General features: G+C 49.8%; 1 protein-coding gene across 1 annotated transcript in view; it reads left to right on the top strand.

The window, feature by feature from the left end:
- Positions 1 to 5,137: 5,137 nt before the first annotated feature.
- SLC6A5 (solute carrier family 6 member 5) overlaps positions 5,138 to 18,456 on the top strand; it is a 58,004-nt gene continuing 44,685 nt past the window's right edge. Inside the window, exons 1-5 of the mRNA XM_031653968.1 lie at positions 5,138 to 5,335; positions 6,276 to 6,947; positions 9,545 to 9,683; positions 12,270 to 12,401; positions 12,742 to 12,915. Of these exons, the coding sequence (XP_031509828.1) occupies positions 5,138 to 5,335; positions 6,276 to 6,947; positions 9,545 to 9,683; positions 12,270 to 12,401; positions 12,742 to 12,915 (1,315 nt within the window). The remainder of the gene's footprint in view (positions 5,336 to 6,275; positions 6,948 to 9,544; positions 9,684 to 12,269; positions 12,402 to 12,741; positions 12,916 to 18,456) is intronic.

Genomic DNA, 18,456 nt, shown 5'->3' on the forward strand with positions numbered 1-18,456 from the left:
ACTGCTGGATCAAAGGATAATATAGTTCTTTTTTCTTTCTTTCTTTTTTAAAGATATGCCGCTAGACTTTATTTCTAATTTGTCAAATGACCTTGAGTGCTCACTTTTCCTCCCTGGACCTGGAACTCTGCTTTCTCACTGGTAAGGCAGGCATGTGGGACTACAGATGACCTTGAACATCCTTTTCATCTTGTCATATACTTCTCTGCTTCTGCGCTAGCACCCACTGCCCTGTGTTTTGCTGCAGTGAAGTGAGAATCATCATTACTGCTGACTCAGGAACAAGCATCCTGCCTGTCTGAGTCTTGGAATTTTGGACCTACATTTTGCACAGACTGATTATTTAGCTGAACCACTGATTTCCAAGTATGAGCTCTTCTGAAATGCTATGATGAGGGATGCTTGCTTTGTTTAACTTGTGTTTCCCTGGCACCCCTGGGTTCAGATGAGAACTGAACGGTGAGGCTGATTATGAAACTTCAAGCTTCTGCCCTTTCTTTTTATTGAAATTTACCTTCATCTAAACAAAAGGTGCCTCAGGAAAAACTCCTAGCAGCTTCTGTATTTGAGCACTTTTCCAGGATGCTCCTAATTTTCATTTAGTAAAGGTAAATGCTTGATTATTGGGCGACCAAACACTGAATGAGGGAGAAATGTTGCACAATCATTACATATTTTGTAAGGTTTTCTATTCTGTGTAAGTCTACCCATATTAAACCTTCTGGCCCAGGAAGAGGGATTTGTCTTATTTGCTAATTCTGAGGGGCTTCAAACCTATGTTTCCTTTAGATTGAATGATATTAATAACAATAGTTTATTGAAAGTATGCCGGTAGCCAATCTCAATCTAGGCACTTTGCATGCATTCTTTCGTTTAATTCTCAGGCTACCCTTGAGGTTAGGTTAATTCTTTTCTTTTCTTTTCTTTTTTTTTTTTCTGAGACGAGTCTCGCTCTGTCGCCCAGGCTGGAGTGCAATGGTGCCATCTTGGCTCACTGCAACCTCCGCCTCCCAGGTTCAAGCTGTTCTCCTGCCTCAGCCTCCTAAGTAGCTGGGACTACAGGCGCGTGCCACCACACCCAGCCAATTTTTTGTATTTTTAGTAGAGATGGGGTTTCACCGTGTTAGCCAGGATGGTCTCGATCTCCTGACCTCATGATCCGCCCACCTCAGCCTCCCAAAGTGCTGGGATTACAGGCGTGAACCACTGCACCGGCCGAGGTAGGTTAATTTTTATTATGCTCATTTTGCTGATGGGGAATTTCCCCCTCGAGGTCACAGAGCTAGGAGGTGGTGCAGTGTATCTGCGGAGCCCACATTCTTAGCACAGAACAACACTGCAATGGAGCTGGGCAGTAGTAGACAAGTGGGACAAAAATACGGCGGCTTCTTGACTATCGGCCATGTCACCTGAAACCCACACTGAGCCCTCACATCCATCATCTGTGGAAGTTGTATGTGTTAACGACTCCCATGTTAAAATCACATAAACATAGACATAGGGGCTCATACTCTATCCCTCATGTGGCGGATGGAGAGGAGCCAACACAGACCCGGGCTCAAAGCTAGGCTCTGCCCGCTGACCCTGGACGCGTTTCTTCTCCTGTCAGTCGCGCTGGCAGCTCTTTCTCGCATGCTGCCCTGAGGACCAAAGAAGGCTGGTGCCACAGTGCCCTGCTAACGCCAGAGCAAGCGCTTGTAAAACACCGGTACCTTTCCCTCCTCTCTCCTTCCTTAGTGAGAAGGAGGGCAGCGACTTGAATGCCCTAGGCCGCCCTCTGGGCCCTCTCCTGTCTGGGTTGCAGCTCACTTTTCGGGTCTTGGCAGTAACACTGGCGTCAGGACTGTCACCGGATGGCCTGTTTTTCAGTAGGCTACCCCCATACAACCTAGTGGACACGAGTTTTCAAAAATATTTATTTGCTTATCTGCAAGGCAGGAGGGGAGGGAACAAAGTGATCGAGGACAAAATCAATTACTATTTTTCATCTTTGACAAAGTAATTAAGGCCGTAGTGACTGGCTAATTCAGACCGAATGGCTGCGCGGTGATGGATGCGGATTTACGACCTCCTTGGCTGCGGCGCACTGGGCCAGATTATCACTACAAACAGGCGTCCGCGGAGGGCGGGGGCGGAGGCCCGCGTCTAGAGGACTTGCGGCTGGCCTTTTTTTTTTTTTTTTTTTTTTTTTTAATACTGCAGTTCCATCCTCTGCGCTTCGTAGGCGCTGACACACACCCATACGCACCACCTGCTGCCCCAGAGCCTGGCTTCCTGCCTCAGCACGCTCTCTCCCGCCCCTGAACCCCAACCTTTAAGCCGGGCTTGTGCCCGCCCCTCCGCCCCCGCTTTGGCCGCATAGCGACACCTCCAGGCCTCTCCGCTCCAGACCCTCCCTCCGTTCTCCACGCAGCCCCTCCCTTCTAGAATTTTGCGGCTGAAAGTGGGGGGAGGCCTAGAGCCCTAATAGCACCTCTGCCAAACCCCGTAGCAGTTGCTGCGCGTCACCCGCCTCTGCAGAGCCTGACGCGCGGCAGGCCCCACGCAGGAACCCAAGTGTTCACTGGGCCGGGGAGGGCCAGCGGGCAAAACGTCAGGCCTGGGGGCCAAAGGGCGGCGCTGGGCGTCACTCAGGCCCAGGGCCGCAGCTGGCGGAAGTGAGAAGGCCGGCAGGATTCTGCCGCCTCTGCGCAGTTCTCCCCCTTCCTCCCGGGGCAGCCAAGTCTGTGCGCCCTGGAACGTCCGGGCGCCGCGTGGACGCTCCATTCTCACCTGGCCCTTTGCGGGGACTGCTCAAATGCAAATTGGGAAACTGGCCAGAACCTTCCAAAGTCGTGACTGTCCCTCGGGGAAGTCGGCCGGGGAACTGCAGAGGGAGGCCTACACCGATCTTTGGGCCCGCCTCTTGGTACCGCTCTGGCCGATCGCTCTCTGAGCCCGAGCCTGCCTGCCAGGCCTGCCTTTACAATTCTCGCATTCATTCGTCTTGAGCCCTCTCGGAAACTGGGGACTGTTTAGGCAGAAACACCCTTAGGTTCTCTTGGCCTCCCCCAAGATGCCAAGAGCCTGCGGGCTGCTTCTCAGCGCCAGCTGGAACTTGAGCAGGCACCCCTGCGGAATTCTCAGTCCCACCCACTCAGAAGACCCTCCTCCACCCAGAGTCCACCACAGCCCACCCCACCTCACCCTCTTAACCCTAATTCCCGACCTCGCCCTACGAGCTGGCCCCGGGGAGAGCGCGACTGACCCCAGAGACAGCCCCGCGGGAGGTGGTTGGGGATCTTCTCCAGGATTCAAAAACGACTTTCTGAGCCCCAGTTTCCTCAGCTTTGCAATTGTATAGTTTCTGAAAGGCCATTGCCAAATCTAACCGGGATAATTCATGGATAGCCCTTGCACAATGGTTGAGTATTGAGATCTCAATAGACGTTAGCTCAAAACTGCAATAAAAAGCGACCTGAAATCCTCAAGGCGTCTCAAAAGAAAGATCTCCTACTCCTGCCCCCACCAAAAGCAATGCAGACCGTGTGTCCCCAGCCAGTTGCCCTTTAGAGGGGCTAGGCGGGAGAGCCAACCAGCGGAGGCATCCAAACACTCTCGGGCTCTCCAGAGGGACAGGAGGGCGCCCCTCAGTGCCCCCGGCGCCCGCCGCAATCTGCCACTGCAGCCTACGCCTGCGGCCGCCGCCGCCCCGGCATTGTCCTCCTGCCGCGCGGGGACGGCCCAGCCGCTTGCGACGGCGCGCACCCTGAGGCAGTGGGCTGGGCTGTTGGCAGTGGGGAAAGGAAAACGTGCTGTCTGTGGCTCCTCATCCCCGAGGCCAGGGGTTCCCCAAGCTAGACCGGCAAGTAAGGAGAGGACGGAAGCATTTTGCTGATAATCCCCTTCTAGTCTCCAAACTACACTTTCTTTGTAAAGGCGTTTTCTCCTCTCCTGATTATAGCTATTGCATTGTACCAACAAGAAAGTTCATCTTTTTATCGCCACTGCCACCCCCAATCCCATCCCCGCCACAGTATTGTTGAACTTCCTGGTGCGGCTCCCCCCGCCCCCCCCGCACACCCCGTCCCCCCCGCCCATTGCTGGGCGTCTCGATTTGGACGGTCTCTAAGGTCTCACGCTGCCAAATCAGGCCTGGCTCTGGTAGGATTTTATTGAAAGGACTACAAAGAAAGAATGGGTTTCCCTTGACTTTGAAAGTGACCTAAGAACTAGGTCTGTGTTGGAAAATCTTCATTTTCATTTCTCTAAAACGTCTTCAAAAGAGCTTAAAAATGCAATGAGAACGGTCAGTTATACTCAGAATTTTCTCCTGATTGTGTTAACAGAAATAGGAACGGAAATACTAGATCCCAATTTTTAAGCAAAAAACCCAGGATTCGTCCAAGACTGACTGTCCGGAAGGGTAGGGATGTGAGAATCTAAAGTCCACACACATGCTAGGTAGGTACACCTTGATAAATGCAGGACCCATGCCTGCTGCAGCCATCGCAGAGCTGTGGGGCTATGCGCAGACCCTCAGTCTCTTTCGGAGTAATATTTTCGGCATCCCTGAAGATTGGGGGAGAGAGCAATGGAATATAGTGAAAGGGAAAGAGAAGACAGTGGTTTAGCTCCCTCCCCCTACCTCTACATCCCGATCCACTCTGCTGGCGACTGCGCCTTGCCTTGGGTGCAGTGGGACGTGTCCCTCCCATGTTTCCCTTAATTAGGAGGAGTCAAACTTCTGTCTTCCCCTCCTGCCGGTTTCGGTTTAGTAATCAGACCCACATGAGTCACGCCAAACACGCAGCCCCCTCCCGCTGGAGCGACAACTGGCCAGCATACTCTAGGCTGTTGTCCCTTTAAAACTTGAATCCAAGGGGGTAATGATTTATCAAACTTGTATTATCAAGAAAATGTCAAACCAAGGGCACCTTGCTTTGCACTGACGCAAACCCGGCCTTTCCCAAGGAGATATAGAAAGCGCCTCTCCTGTCGGAGCCAAACCCAGTCTTGTCAATAGCGGGTTTCACCCTCCACCAGTTCAATCTGTTGCCTGTGTCAGACATGGTGAGTGTTTGCTTTTGTTCTTTCAAGAGGAAAAGGGGCTGAGGGGATAGGAAAAGCAGATTCGTTTTGGCTATTTCTTTTGGAGATGTCTGTGCATTGGGTGGGGGAAAAGGGGGCGAGGAGGAGAATAATTCTCACAGCCCTAGGTATTTGTACTTGTGAGCGTCACCTGAGGTCGCAAAGAGGTTTCCTAGGTTGTAGAGCTGAGAGGTTGACTGTGGCTCCTAAAGACCCGATCCCGGGCACTGTCCTCGGTGCTGAAAAGCCAGACGCCGGTACAGAGGCGAGTTGCTCTGGGTCCTAGAGGCTATTGAGACAAATGCTGGCTGAAGCCGAGGTATTCAGATTTGTGGAAATTGAGGAGTTCTATTTTGCGTGCTTGTGAAAGGGGGTTAGACTATAAGAGTGCAGTGGAGGTGAAGATAATAGGATTATTACAGTGTAATAATAATTATTGGTGCTAATGTTTAGGAAGCCCTGAAAGATAACACGAGGGGAGAAAGTGGCTAGGAAAACCACCGCTGGCAGTTATTTTCATTTGAAAGTGAATTGGGAAAGAGAATAAAAATTAGCCATGAGTTTTGGTACTCAAGCCAGCGTAGGGTTGTGAAGGATATTAGACTCCTGTGAAGAGTTACGCAAAAACAAATAAACAAACAAAAGAACCAAAAAACTTTGCATATTATTTTACATGTCTGGGAATCTGGAAGTGAATACAAGTTGTGTAAGATAACAAACCTAGTTACTACTCTGTGTCTTAAATTTATAATCGTTGTAGGATTTTTTGTGGTTATTTTGATCGTGATTCTTAACATTTCTTTGCTACCTGGCGGGAGGAGGTGGGTTGTGGAGCGCTGGGACTCAACCAATTTGGCCTCAAGCACTCGCAGGTGCCAGGGCATCAGCTTTGTGGCCACAGCTTGTCTATGGGGGAAAAAGGCAATGTGCATTGTTGAATGACAAAGGAAATGGGGCGGAAAATTAAAGAATCTTTCTACAATGGTGATGGGGATGCGGGCACCCACAGCTGTGATGTGAAATCCAAAGAGGGAGGAGAGCTCATGACTCTAGGGCTATTTCCCCCCCTTTCCCCTTACAAAATTCCATTTCTGCCTCTTTTCTTAGTTCATCCTCCACTAGGGAGGAAATATTAGCTTCTTTGTCATCTGGTTATTGATGAAGCGGGCAAATTGAGAAATACTGATTGCAGTCTTTCTTAACAGAAAAAATTCAGATTCCAATTTGCTTCCCCAGATATTGTGTCTGGACCTGAGTTGCGAACGTCTCCATATGTAGATACAGGTATTTTTAATGCTGTTGTGACTTTGTTTTGCACGAACTTGACATTGTGTTTGCAGGATTGCAGTGCTCCCAAGGAAATGAATAAACAGCCAGCCAACAGCCCGGAGGCGGCGGCGGCGCAGGGCCACCTGGATGGCCCATGCGCTCCCAGGACGAGCCCGGAGCAGGAGCTTCCCGCGGCTGCTGCCCCGCCGCCGCCACGTGTGCCCAGGTCCGCTTCCACCGGCGCCCAAACTTTCCAGTCAGCGGACGCGCGAGCCTGCGAGGCTGAGCGGCCAGGAGTGGGGTCTTGCAAACTCAGTAGCCCGCGGGCGCAGGCGGCCTCGGCAGCTCTGCGGGACTTGAGAGAGGCGCAAGGCGCGCAGGCCGTCCCCCTTCCTGGGAGCTCCGGGCCCAGCAACGCGCTGCACTGTAAGATCCATGCTCTGCGAGGCCCGGAAGGGGATGCGAACGTGAGTGTGGGCAAGGGCACTCTGGAGCGGAACAATACCCCTGCCGTGGGCTGGGTGAACATGAGCCAGAGTACCGTGGTGCTGGGCACGGATGGAATCACGTCCGTGCTCCCGGGCAGCGTGGCCACCGTTGCCACTCAGGTAAGCGGTTGCATTCGGCCCGCACAGTGTCCTGCTCTCCAGCTGCGCGAGAGAGGCCAGCCGGGCCGTGGCGGGTGCACGTGTGCTGATGGGGAAACCGGTTGGCAGTGCCAGGTGATGGATGCGGGAGGCGGCTTGGGGCTTCGGAAGCTCGCACTGCGCTGGGGTCGGCAGTTTAGGGCGCGAGGGCTGCAGTGACCCTGCCAGAGGGGCCACGACCTGCCCCTTCCCAGCCTTGGCTGTAGTGGGAATCCAGGTCCGGATTCACAAAGCAATTGAGGCAGATAGATCCCACCCTTTTATGCAGACAGACTCCCTCTCCTGCCAATGACTGTCTTTTCTTTTCAAAAGTACTTTCTTAATTAAATAAAAAGAGGGAGAAAATTCAGAACAAAGCCAGGTGGTCGTGGCTGGGGGTGGAGGGGTAGGAGGATAATAGTTTAAGTTTTGTAGCCTTTACACTGCCAGTAATGCTTATTACATGAGAACTCATTTGATGCCAGGTGGGTTTACCTGAGGCTACTGAAGCTTAAGCTTTGGGGCCTGTCCTTTGCCTGGGTCCTTCCAAAACCTGGTGTCTACTTTTGCCAAAATTTTCTATTTTTTTCCCTAAAGTAACCTCCCTCAATTGTATAAGCTTCAGGCTCCACTAATCTGAATCTCCTCTTGCATTTGATCCTTTACCACTTAATTAGAGGCGTGAAAAACCCACAGAGCAAATCCCAATCCTTGGGTTATGAATAAAGGCAACTTTTGCTGGTGGCCCGCTGTCTCATACAGGCTTTTGTTCTCTTCCATTTCCCTCTGTCTCTCTCCTTCCTTCTCTGATCTCTTCTTTCTTCTGTCCTTTTTCATCCACTTCAGCTCTTCCCTTCTCACTGCCTGCCTTTCTGCTATCTTCTCTCCTTTCCTGGCCTCAGGGACTAGGCATATATCCAGCAGTGGGGCCTGGACCAAAATTTATGCCTGTGTGAGGTTTAGGATTTATACAGCCCTTCTGTCTTTAGTTACTCTAGTGTTTGCACACACACACACACACACTCACACTTATCCACAGGCCCACATAGCAGGAGCTTGTGGTGTCAGAACTAGAAATAAACATAGAATTTCCCACTTGCCTTTCCTTTTGGGGTCCACATCTGGAGAGTTTTTCTATGTGTATTATCTGCCTCTGACAGCATGTATCCCACAGTGTGACCCCAGGTGGAGCAGAATATTTGTTTCACTTGTCTTGCTTAACCTCCGCACTGCGGCAGAAGGAGCTGGAACTCCCACCCTTTGCAGCTCTGGAAGGATTGAAGGGTGGGATTAGGCGTGGAGGTGGTCTGTGTGTGGGAGGATGAGAGGGAGGATGTTAAAGATGTTTGGTTTCTGAAAGTACTTATTTTCAGCCCTGCCCATCTTTCTGATTGTGCCTTTCTGACACTCACCCTGGCTCTTTCTCCCTCCCCAAGACTTCTCCTGACAGCTGCTGCTGTGTCCCCCACAGCCTGTAGAAAAGTACGAGACCTAGCAAGTTACTACAATAGGAGGTGAAGGGTGACTGAGGAGGTGGAAACTGTGCAGTGGCCTGAGTCCCTGGAAAGCTTTGTGCAGTGTCTAGGTGTCCCGAACATTTTCAGAGTTTATTTGGGGTGGTCTCCCCCAATTTTTCCTGAGTATTAGTGAGGCATTCCATGACCAGGCACTGCCCCAAGAAAGCGTCTTAGTGTGAGCTTGAAGAAATGAGTCTCAAAGATTCATAGACTGCTGGGGCTGGCAAGGGCTTCAGGGGACAGTTATTCTAAGCTTCTTTTACAGATGAGACATGGAGGTTCAGAGAGAGCAAGTGGCTTGCCTGGGGTTGTCCAGCTGGTTAGTAGTAAAATTTAGACCAGAACTCAAGGTTGTAGATGGCTTGTGTCTTCCCATATCAATCTTTTTTTGTTTGTTTGTTTTCCCTCTTGTTTCATCTTCAAATCTGCCTCCTGCCCATCTCCCTTGCATTAGTCTTGAAGGATGCCTTCTTAAATTAGTTGACCAGGCAGGTTCTGTTTGGTCAAGAAAGTAAGGCAGGGGCTCCGGCTGGCTTCGGCATTGCAGCTCTCTTTCTGGTCTTGTCACACACTCTAAAGGAAGAAAGGGCTGAGGAGGGGGTGTGGTGAAGGCTTTTTTGTGGGAGAGGATTAATTAGGAACCTGCTTGCTGGGAACTCCAGGCATGATGCTTGCCAAATAAATTCTTGGTGAAGGGTTGGGGATGGAGGGACCTGCTTGCAATCACCTTACAGGTTCAAGGTTTGGGGAGAGCTGCTTGCTGGTGTGCCCTGACTGTATGATCTGGGAAAGAGGGGGTTTTGGGTCTGTTTAAGATGGATCTTCAGATCAGAATTGGGGACCTGCTTGCTGATTGACTCTCAGTGCAGGGTTGAGGGGTGTGGTCCCTGCTTGTAGATGCATCCTTTCTTTACATTTGGGGTCCTGCTTGCCGATGCATCCTCAGTTGAAAAGTGGGAGCCTGCTTGCTGGGAAGGACCCCTAGCCGGGGGGAGGGGTGGAAGGGGCCTGTTTGTGGACCTACTCGGGGCTGTTATCGACAATGTGCTTTTCCGCCCCCAGGAGGACGAGCAAGGGGATGAGAATAAGGCCCGAGGGAACTGGTCCAGCAAACTGGACTTCATCCTGTCCATGGTGGGGTACGCAGTGGGGCTGGGCAATGTCTGGAGGTTTCCCTACCTGGCCTTCCAGAACGGGGGAGGTATGGCTTTTCCGCTCTTTCCGCCTGCTGCGGGGCGGGGCGGGCACCTGAGGGTTGGGTGGGACAGGAGCCCTCAGGCAGGGTCGCAGGGCGGGGAGGCTCAGAGCAGCCTCCGCAGGCTCCAGCCCTACACCTCGTAGGCGTGAGTGCATAACCTGAGGGCGGGGACGACCATAATCGTTCGGCATTAGATCCCAGAGTCTCTTTTCTAGAGAGGGGCGCAGGGGAGGAATGAGGCCCCACAAACCCCCACTGACCCAGTTTTGGGGCCTGGGTCCAGAGCCACGTAAGCACGGGTGCTAGCGGTCAAGTGTTCAGAGAGCGGCGGCACTTCGGGCACCCAACAAGGTTACAGCCAGCAGCTGTACGGTTCTGGAGCCCTGATTCAGGGTTATATCCTGCCTTCCTAGGGCACTCCTTAGGTGAGCTGGAGGTGAGGGGCAAGGGGTGGGGGATGTGCTGTCAAAAACCTCTCAGAAGTGCCCGCCACCTCCGCCTTCTTGTTCTGCTTCTTGAAGCAGAACATATTTTGATTTTAGTAAAATCGTACAGCGAAAACAGGTTTCTTTCATCAGCCCTAAATGGGAGGAAGGTGCTGGTTTTGAAGGAAAGCCCTTTCAGAGATGGGGAGGACACTAGTTAGGCTTGCATCGGCTGCTGGGCCACTGTGCTCCCTTGTACCTCTTCTGTACCCACCGAGGAGGGACCTGGTACATTCACGATCCCTTTGGCCCTCCCGACGTTTAGGTGTCGCGGGGCCGGCCGCTCTCTAGCAATAGGAATTTGAACCTAGAGCCCCCTCCCACATCTTCTCAACTGGACGGAAGGGACAAACAATGCATTCCTTCAGCCCATAGGTCAGGCAGTTTGAGGGTTTTTGTTCTTTTGTTTTGCCTCTTGGGTCCGCTTCAGGCGGAATTTGGTGCAGCGGAACGGACAGGGGCTGCATCACCGGACGGCTAAAGCGCAAAACATAGGCCACTACTCCCCTCCTCTCCAGTTCCAAATTAGGACACTCTGACAAGTACTTATGAGAACCGCAGAGCATTTGCCATCTGGGGTGCCCTGAAAACAGACCAGGTACCGGCCACACTAATAGAGGCACCCAGATAGGTTCCCGTTTGGTTTTCCACAGGGCGCCCTCAGGCCAGGATGCTACAACAAGGCTTCCAGTGAATAGAAGGGAAGTGGGTACTCAGGGTAGAGGATGGGGAGGGAGTTCCAGCAAAAGGAGGTTGGCCCGCGCAAGTGCCCGCGCTCTGCTCGCCCGGGATCTGCGAAGAGCGGCGGAGCAGATCTCAGCGCTCCCGAGGAGCCAGGGGCTGCGATGGGAGGCAGCCTGTTCCGCACTGCGGCTCGGGGCCCCGCAGCCCTCAGCGTGGGGTGGAGGGCTCGCCGCTCCTTTTCAGGAGCTGAGGAGGACTGCACAATCCCCGTCTTGAGAGGATAAAGCAGGACCCCGGTTTTACTGCCCAGCAGCCCGTGGCTGCTCCTGGGCCTTCCTGGCTTGGAAAGCCCCGGGCAGGAAAGGCCCTGCCATCAAACAGGAAGTGCAGAGGGGCGGGAGCATGAAGAGTAGACTAGAGAAAGATTAGTTTTCCCTCCGCTAAGGCCACTGTTCTGCGCTCGCGCATCTCCAGTACCCTGGCCCTTGACTCTGGCCCATGCAGCAGCACGTTCTGGTCAAAACCTTTTTCAAAACTCATGACCATTCCCCAAGTCCCTCCCAAACAACCTCAAAGAACGTTGAAGGGAAAGAACCCTACAGAAGTCTCAGCGACTCTATGGAGACCTGCCAGACACTATTGCCCTAGACGGGGCATTTTGAGGAGTAAAGAGATGAAGCGCAAACAACATTAGGGGCTCACAGGCTGAATAAGACATTTACATAAAAATTAACAAGTGATTGGTGCCTGGAGCAAGGTACTGTGGGAGGACACAGATGGGAGACTTCTTGGAAGAGGAAGCATTTGAGTTGACCTTGAAGGATGGAAGGAACTTCTCACATGGAGGAGGGCATTGAGAAGTGTGTGATGCGGTGGGGATGGGTTTAGGAAGAAGGATGGGTATCCCCCAATGGCTTTCTGGCAGAGCCTGCCCAGCCCTGGTTGGTAGAAGCTGTTCAGGTAACTTACTGTAGAGGAGGGCTCCTGGAGTTTAGCTTAGAAGCTTTTAGGTCCTGGGAGGGCTGAGGCTCCGATAAGATTTCACCAATCTGAATCCAGTAGTGAGTCAAAGGCATGGACTGGTTGAGCTCTGCAGGGGCTTAATTTTGGGAAATTGAAGTGCTATAATAAAAAAAGAAAAGAATAAAACCCCATCAGCACATATCCCTAGCCATCTGCCAGTGGAGAATTGAAATAAGGAGTGTATTTGCAGCAGTACCCTTATACTTTTTGGAGGAGGGCTCTTAAATATCTGTGGGTGACTGTTGCTGAGACAGGACATCAAAGGGCTTCTTCAGGAATGGAGCTAAATTGTCCTTTAGTTCTTTGAGAGGGAGCCCAGCCCCCAACCCGGAAGGTGAAGGAGGGCAGCAGCCTGCTTTTGCCTCCCAGGGCTCTCACTCCCCACTCTCTTTCCAAGGTGCTTTCCTCATCCCTTACCTGATGATGCTGGCTCTGGCTGGATTACCCATCTTCTTCTTGGAGGTGTCGCTGGGCCAGTTTGCCAGCCAGGGGCCAGTGTCTGTGTGGAAGGCCATCCCAGCTCTACAAGGTGAGTCCAGCCTGCCTCCCAGCCTCCTCAGGCCCTTTCTGACTCTGTCCCCTCTGGCACCATGCAGCCCCAGGGAGGGAGACCTGCCTTTGTGGTTAATAGAACTAACTCTTTCCATCCTTTATTTCGTCCTTCTGAATAATAGCCCAAGATCACCTCTGGCATTGTTGAGTTCCCAGCAGAATGCCTTCATATCCCTGGTAGACATACAGTCCACTCTGCTATTAGTGCATCCATTCTGTACAAGAGAGCCCAGACCTAGGTCCCTACCCTATGCCTAACTCTAAGAATTCCATAGCATTTAAGAAGGAATGAACCCCTGGAATTTTTGCTTCTGCAGGCTGTGGCATCGCGATGCTGATCATCTCTGTCCTAATAGCCATATACTACAATGTGATTATTTGCTATACACTTTTCTACCTGTTTGCCTCCTTTGTGTCTGTACTACCCTGGGGCTCCTGCAACAACCCTTGGAATACGCCAGAATGCAAAGATAAAACCAAACTTTTATTAGGTAAGTTTGGAAATATCTGCTTTAGGTGTGTGTATTCTGAACTATCCATTTATTCAACAAAATAACTGAACATATATTATGCATGCTAGGACCTATACTATGTTCTGGGAACACAGAGATTACATTGAGCTATCAAATATACTTAATTCTAACATTTAAGGAGTTCCTGGCCCAGAGAAGGGCGTAATCAAGTTTTTGTTTGCTCACGAATAGCTAGAATCTTTGTTAAAAATGCAGGTTCACAGGCCCACAAGATAGTCTGATTTATAGATTTGGTTGGGTTCAGAAAATTTGCATTTAAACACGTCCTTGTAGAATCTTATTTTGTTTTATAGTGTTTCTTAGACTAGCAGCATTACCTGGATGGTGGTTAGAAGCCCCCCTCTAGCCTTTCTGAATAAGACTTGCATTTTAACTAGGTTCCCAAGTGACTTATCTTCATGGTACAATTTGAAAAGTGATGGTCTAATTCCTAGAGTCCAGGTGAGCGATCCTGGGGCCAGACTTCACAAGATACTGCTCAGTGCATGGGGTGAATATGAGAGTGAACCCTTAGACCACTCTGATAAAAATGTAGTGTCTAGAAGAGGGCAAGCTACTGGGGAGTCAGGGAGTGTTCCTGGAAGATGTTTCAGAGTGAAATAGATTGGGCCTTGAGGCCTTGGGGAAAAGGGTCAGCTTCTTGGGTCAAGGGCAAGAGAGTGAATATGAGGAGAAGTAGGGCAGCTATGTCAGGAAGTCTTTCTGGTCTATATCTCTGTCACTGACTATGTATGTCTGGGTCAGTTAACTTCTCTCTGGATCTGTTTTCCTTCTCTGAAAAATAGAAATAAAAATGTTCTTCCACTACCTACCTTATGGGGATTGCTATAAGGAGAAAAGAAATGAGGGGTGTGATACAGTTGCAGAAGTATACAACTCTACAGATAAAAGGTGCTAGTAGTAGTCACTTTGGAAGCTCTGGTCATTTAAAAGGGGACCTAGAAACAAGTAATTTCTTCTTTCCCCAGTAGATCTGTTAATTCTCCTCAGCTAGGTCTGTGCCAAGACCAGCTTTCTGTGATCTCTGTATGATTGGCTCTTAGTGTTGCCCTCCAAAACCAGCTTTTTTCATGATGGAAAGCACATTATTTAACCCTTCAAGTAGATTAAGGGCAAAAAGATGAATTCTTCCCTCTCGCAGACCCAGAGAGATGCCATTCTTTTCTGCCTTTTCTGCCATGAACATGTGTTTATTTTATAGTCTCTCTCGCTCTCTCTGTGGGGGGTGTGTGTGTGTCTGTGTGTGTGTGTGTGTTTAAAGCAGGCTGAGCATGTTGACTGGATCAGGCACATGGATGGAGGCCCAAGAGGCACAGAAGCCCCTGCCCCTGGCTTCCAGTTTGGCTCACCATCACCTGGGAGACATGAAAGGCAGAGCAAAGACATGACACAGCTCAGCTCCTACTCAACTGGTACAAAACCATTAAAACTATCCTAGCTCTGAGCGCAAGGAGACAATGCACATTTTTCACTCTGTTTCCTGCGAGTATATGACCAGGCTGAGCAGATCCTATTTCATTCTTACTCAGTGTTTTAATTTTTTTTTTTTTTTGGTGGAAAGAAAAACAAGGTGTCAGTCCGCACTCTTTCTTTGTGCAGCCCCTCCATCTGTCGTTCTCTGTGTTATCAGCACATGAGTGTGTTCTGTTCCTCGGGCCAGGCTATCCCTTCCTTGCAGGGGTATCGGTCCTTTGGAATTCGGGGGTGACTTAGAAAAGGTGATAGTGGCCTGATTTGCAGAGCCCCACGCTCTGCTGTACAAATCAGGAGTCTAGACAACGGATATTCCCAGGCTGTTTCGCAAATGGTCATATTGAGCAAGGCTTCCTTAAGAGATGGACAAACTCTTTCCCCCAGCATTTCCCATCAGTTGCCTTCCAGTTTCACCTTCTCTCTCGCAACCCCACAACTACCCACACCCTGTGACTGCTGGGCAAAAGGACTCACCCCAGGAGAAAGGGACTGAATGGCTAGCTATTGTGACCTTCATGTGCAGCTCGGAGCTGCCCCATGACGCTCTCAGTGCTGCAAGGGACACATTCCATGGAGATACCAGGCAATCATACCCACTCCCGCCCCAGAGGAAAGCCCTGGATCTGTGCGTGGGGAGAGGCAGCGTTTGTCACGTCTTTCTCTGATGCAGGTTGTAAGAGAGGCTGCTGTCTTTAGGGTGACTCAACTCTCCAAGTATCTGTAATGGAGAATGACTAATCTGTGCCCTGTCAAGTGAGACCAGCGGCTTTATGTGAAAATAGGAGCTAGCTGGGTCACGTAAAATAGGAACAACATAAATACCATTTCTATTTCCGGAATGGCTTCATTTTCATTAGAACTTTAATTAAATGATTCCTTTTCTCCCTGGTCTTTCATGTGCTTTCATTTATTAATAATTGCCCGAGTAAAGAGAATCCCATTCCACAGCTTCCAATTTAGCACGATCATTATCTCTGTTCTTTGTTCGGGGTTGCTGGGCCGCAGAGCTCTCTGATGAGATGGCCCATCATTCCTTCGCCGGTGGACCCGAAGGCGCCGGGCGCTGGGAAGTATGCTCCTGCCGCCCAGTGGTGGGAGGGGATATTGCAGGAGGCTTGAGACTGCGGAGCGAGCGAGTAGAGATCCTGGGAACCCTGCTGCATTGCTGCAGGAACGGTGACCTTGTGCTGCTGCGGCGGCAGTGATCTGCAGACATCCAGAGACGCTCTCTAGGGAGGCTGCCTGCGTGCTTCAACAATTGCAACTTGGGAAGCAAGAGATTTGGTGTTTGCCCTCGTGTTAGTGATCGCTCCAGTCTTGCGTGGATATAATGTTTGGCAGGAGGGCGAGAAATAACTTACATGCTTATTTACAGAACAGAGATATGGAGGGTTCTTTAATTGTCTTCATTCATGTCATCGCTGGGGGAAACAAAAGCTTTCCTGGTAAATGATTAGGTGGGAATCTTCCTGGAACTGTTATTCGATTAGACTAAAGAAGATACTTTGAACAGGAAGATATTTTTAGGCCCTGAAGTGGAGATTCTCAACAAGGGGAGATTTTGCAGGGGACATCTGGCAATGTTCAGAGACATTCTTGGTTGTTGCAGCTGGATGGGCTCCTGGCATTTAGTAGGTGGAGGCCAGGGATTCTGCTAAATATCCTGCAATGCACAGGACGGTCCCAGAGCCAATAATTATTAAAGTTGTCCTTGCAGGGTTAACAAGAATTCTAGACAGAAGTATTGTGATAATTAGCATTAATCAGGCTGTGCTTTGACTCACTTCCTTGAAACCAAAAGTTGAGTAACACTACATACATTTGCATCCCCGTTGTTCCTATAGATAAGATTTCTGATGTTAGAATCATAAGGCTTTTGTTTAAGAATTGCTTAAGCAGATCCTGAATTCCAGCAAAACAGCTGATGCCAACCAGTTTAAAGACTCCTACCAGCTTTAAGCAGTGGTTCATGCCTGTAATCCCAGCACTTTGGGAAGCCAAGGTGGATGTATCACTTGAGGCCAGGAGTTTGAGACCAGTCTGGGCAACATGGCAAAACCCTGTCTCTACTAAAAACACAAGAATTAGCTGGGAGTGTTGGCGCACACCTGTAATCCCAGCTACTTTGGAGGCTGAGACATGAGAATCGCTTGAACCTTGGAGGTAGACATTGCAGTGAGCAGACATCATGCCACTGCACTCCAGCCTGGGTGACAACTGTCTCAAAAACCAAAAAACAAATGAAAAAAGTTTCCCACAGAGGAACTGAATCAGTGTGAGAATACATTTCTTCATCTCTCTGTTCCATGACTTCACCCTGCACTCTTCAACCTACTCCAAAACCCTAGCCCCAAACTCTTTGGGGAGATGGATTTGAGGTTTCCTCTTATCTCCTTGTTCAGTGGCTCTTATGATTAAAGCTCTTTCTCTGCTGCAACCCAGGAAACTCTATTTGTTTCCTGCGAGTGTATGATCAGGCTGAGAGATCCTGTCTCATTTTTAGCCAGTGCTTTATTTTTTAATTTATTTTGGTGAAAAAAAAAAACAAGGTGTCAATCCCCAGTCTTTCTTTGTGCAGCCCCTCCATCTGTCATTCTCTGTGTTACCAGCACATGAGTGTGTTCTGTTCCTGGGACCAGGCTATCCCTTGCAGGGTATTGGTCCTTTGGAATTCTGGGGTGACTTAGAAAAGGTCCTCCTCTCTTAATTAAACCTCTTTCTCTGCTGCAATGCAGTGTCTTGGTGGTGTATTGACTCACTGTGCCCATTGGGCAGTGGACCTATTGCGGTTACTTTATCTGACCCCAAATGCCATTAGCCCAGCTATTGAGAAACCTTGGTCTAAAGAACTACTGAAAGGGAAGGGATTCTTATTATTGTTTCCATTTTTTACCCAACATTCTAAGAAACTCTGCAGTGTGTATGGGAAGCGGTAGGCAATTTATGGCAGGCAAGTGGCCTTGTGGGAGATGATGTTGAAGACTAGAGATACTCTCTCCAGAAAAAGCTATGACAATGATGATTGAGTTATAGCTAAAATTTATTGAGTGCCAGCTGTGTGCCAGGCATCGTGGGAAGATTTTTCATTTGTGATCTCTCTTCATTTAGTCCTTACTGCAACCCTGAACAACAATGTCCAGAAAATGGAGGCTTGGATAAATGGAACTCATTCAAGCTCTCAGTAGTAGTGGAACGCCTGAACTCACATTCTTGCCCACTTTGCTCTTCCACACACAGCATAAATTGGGAATCAAGCCTGCTTCTTAAAATTATTTATTTATTTTAGAGAAAAGGTCTCATTCTGTTGCCCAGGCTGGAGTGCAGTGGTGCGATCACAGCTCACGGCAACCTTGAACTCCTGGGCTTACGCAATCCTTCTCCCTCAGCCTCCTGGGTGGTTAGGACTATAGATGTGCAGTACTGCACCTGGCTAATTTTTAAAATGTTTTGTACAGATAGAGGTCTCGTTATGTTGTCTAGGCTGGTCTTGAAGTCTTGGGCTCAAGCCATCCTCCTGCCTTGGCTTCCCAAAGTGCTGGGATTATAGGTGTAAGCCACCCTGCCTGGCCACTTTTTGTTATTGTTGCTCATGGTATTTAAAGACAATTTTAACACATTCAGTATTTTTAAATGGAGAGATTTCATGTAAGTTTATAGATTTTCTGCATCTTTTGCCGCAACATCTGGAAAAGCTTGGCACTGATTGGCTGGAGTGCTCTCTGGTTGGCCACAGTCCCCACCTCTCTATTATTTTCCAATTTTATGCCTTCCTTATTTGAGTCATCATCCTGGCTTCTGTAGGTGTTTGAATTTATAATCCCTGCTCCCTATTCACATTGGAGTGCCTAAGTCGTTGACTCCAAAGAGAAAGCTTGTTTACATCCTGGCTTGATGTATGACCTTGGCCAGCCACTGCATCCCTCTGTGCCCCCGTTTTCCTTATCTGTAACATAGAGATAATAACAGTACCTTCTCATAGGGGGTAGTGTGAGGCTTAAACTAGTCAATGCATGTAAAGTACTTAAA

Source organism: Papio anubis, chromosome 12 (assembly GCF_008728515.1).
Source record: "Papio anubis isolate 15944 chromosome 12, Panubis1.0, whole genome shotgun sequence".
Lineage (NCBI taxonomy): Eukaryota > Metazoa > Chordata > Mammalia > Primates > Cercopithecidae > Papio > Papio anubis.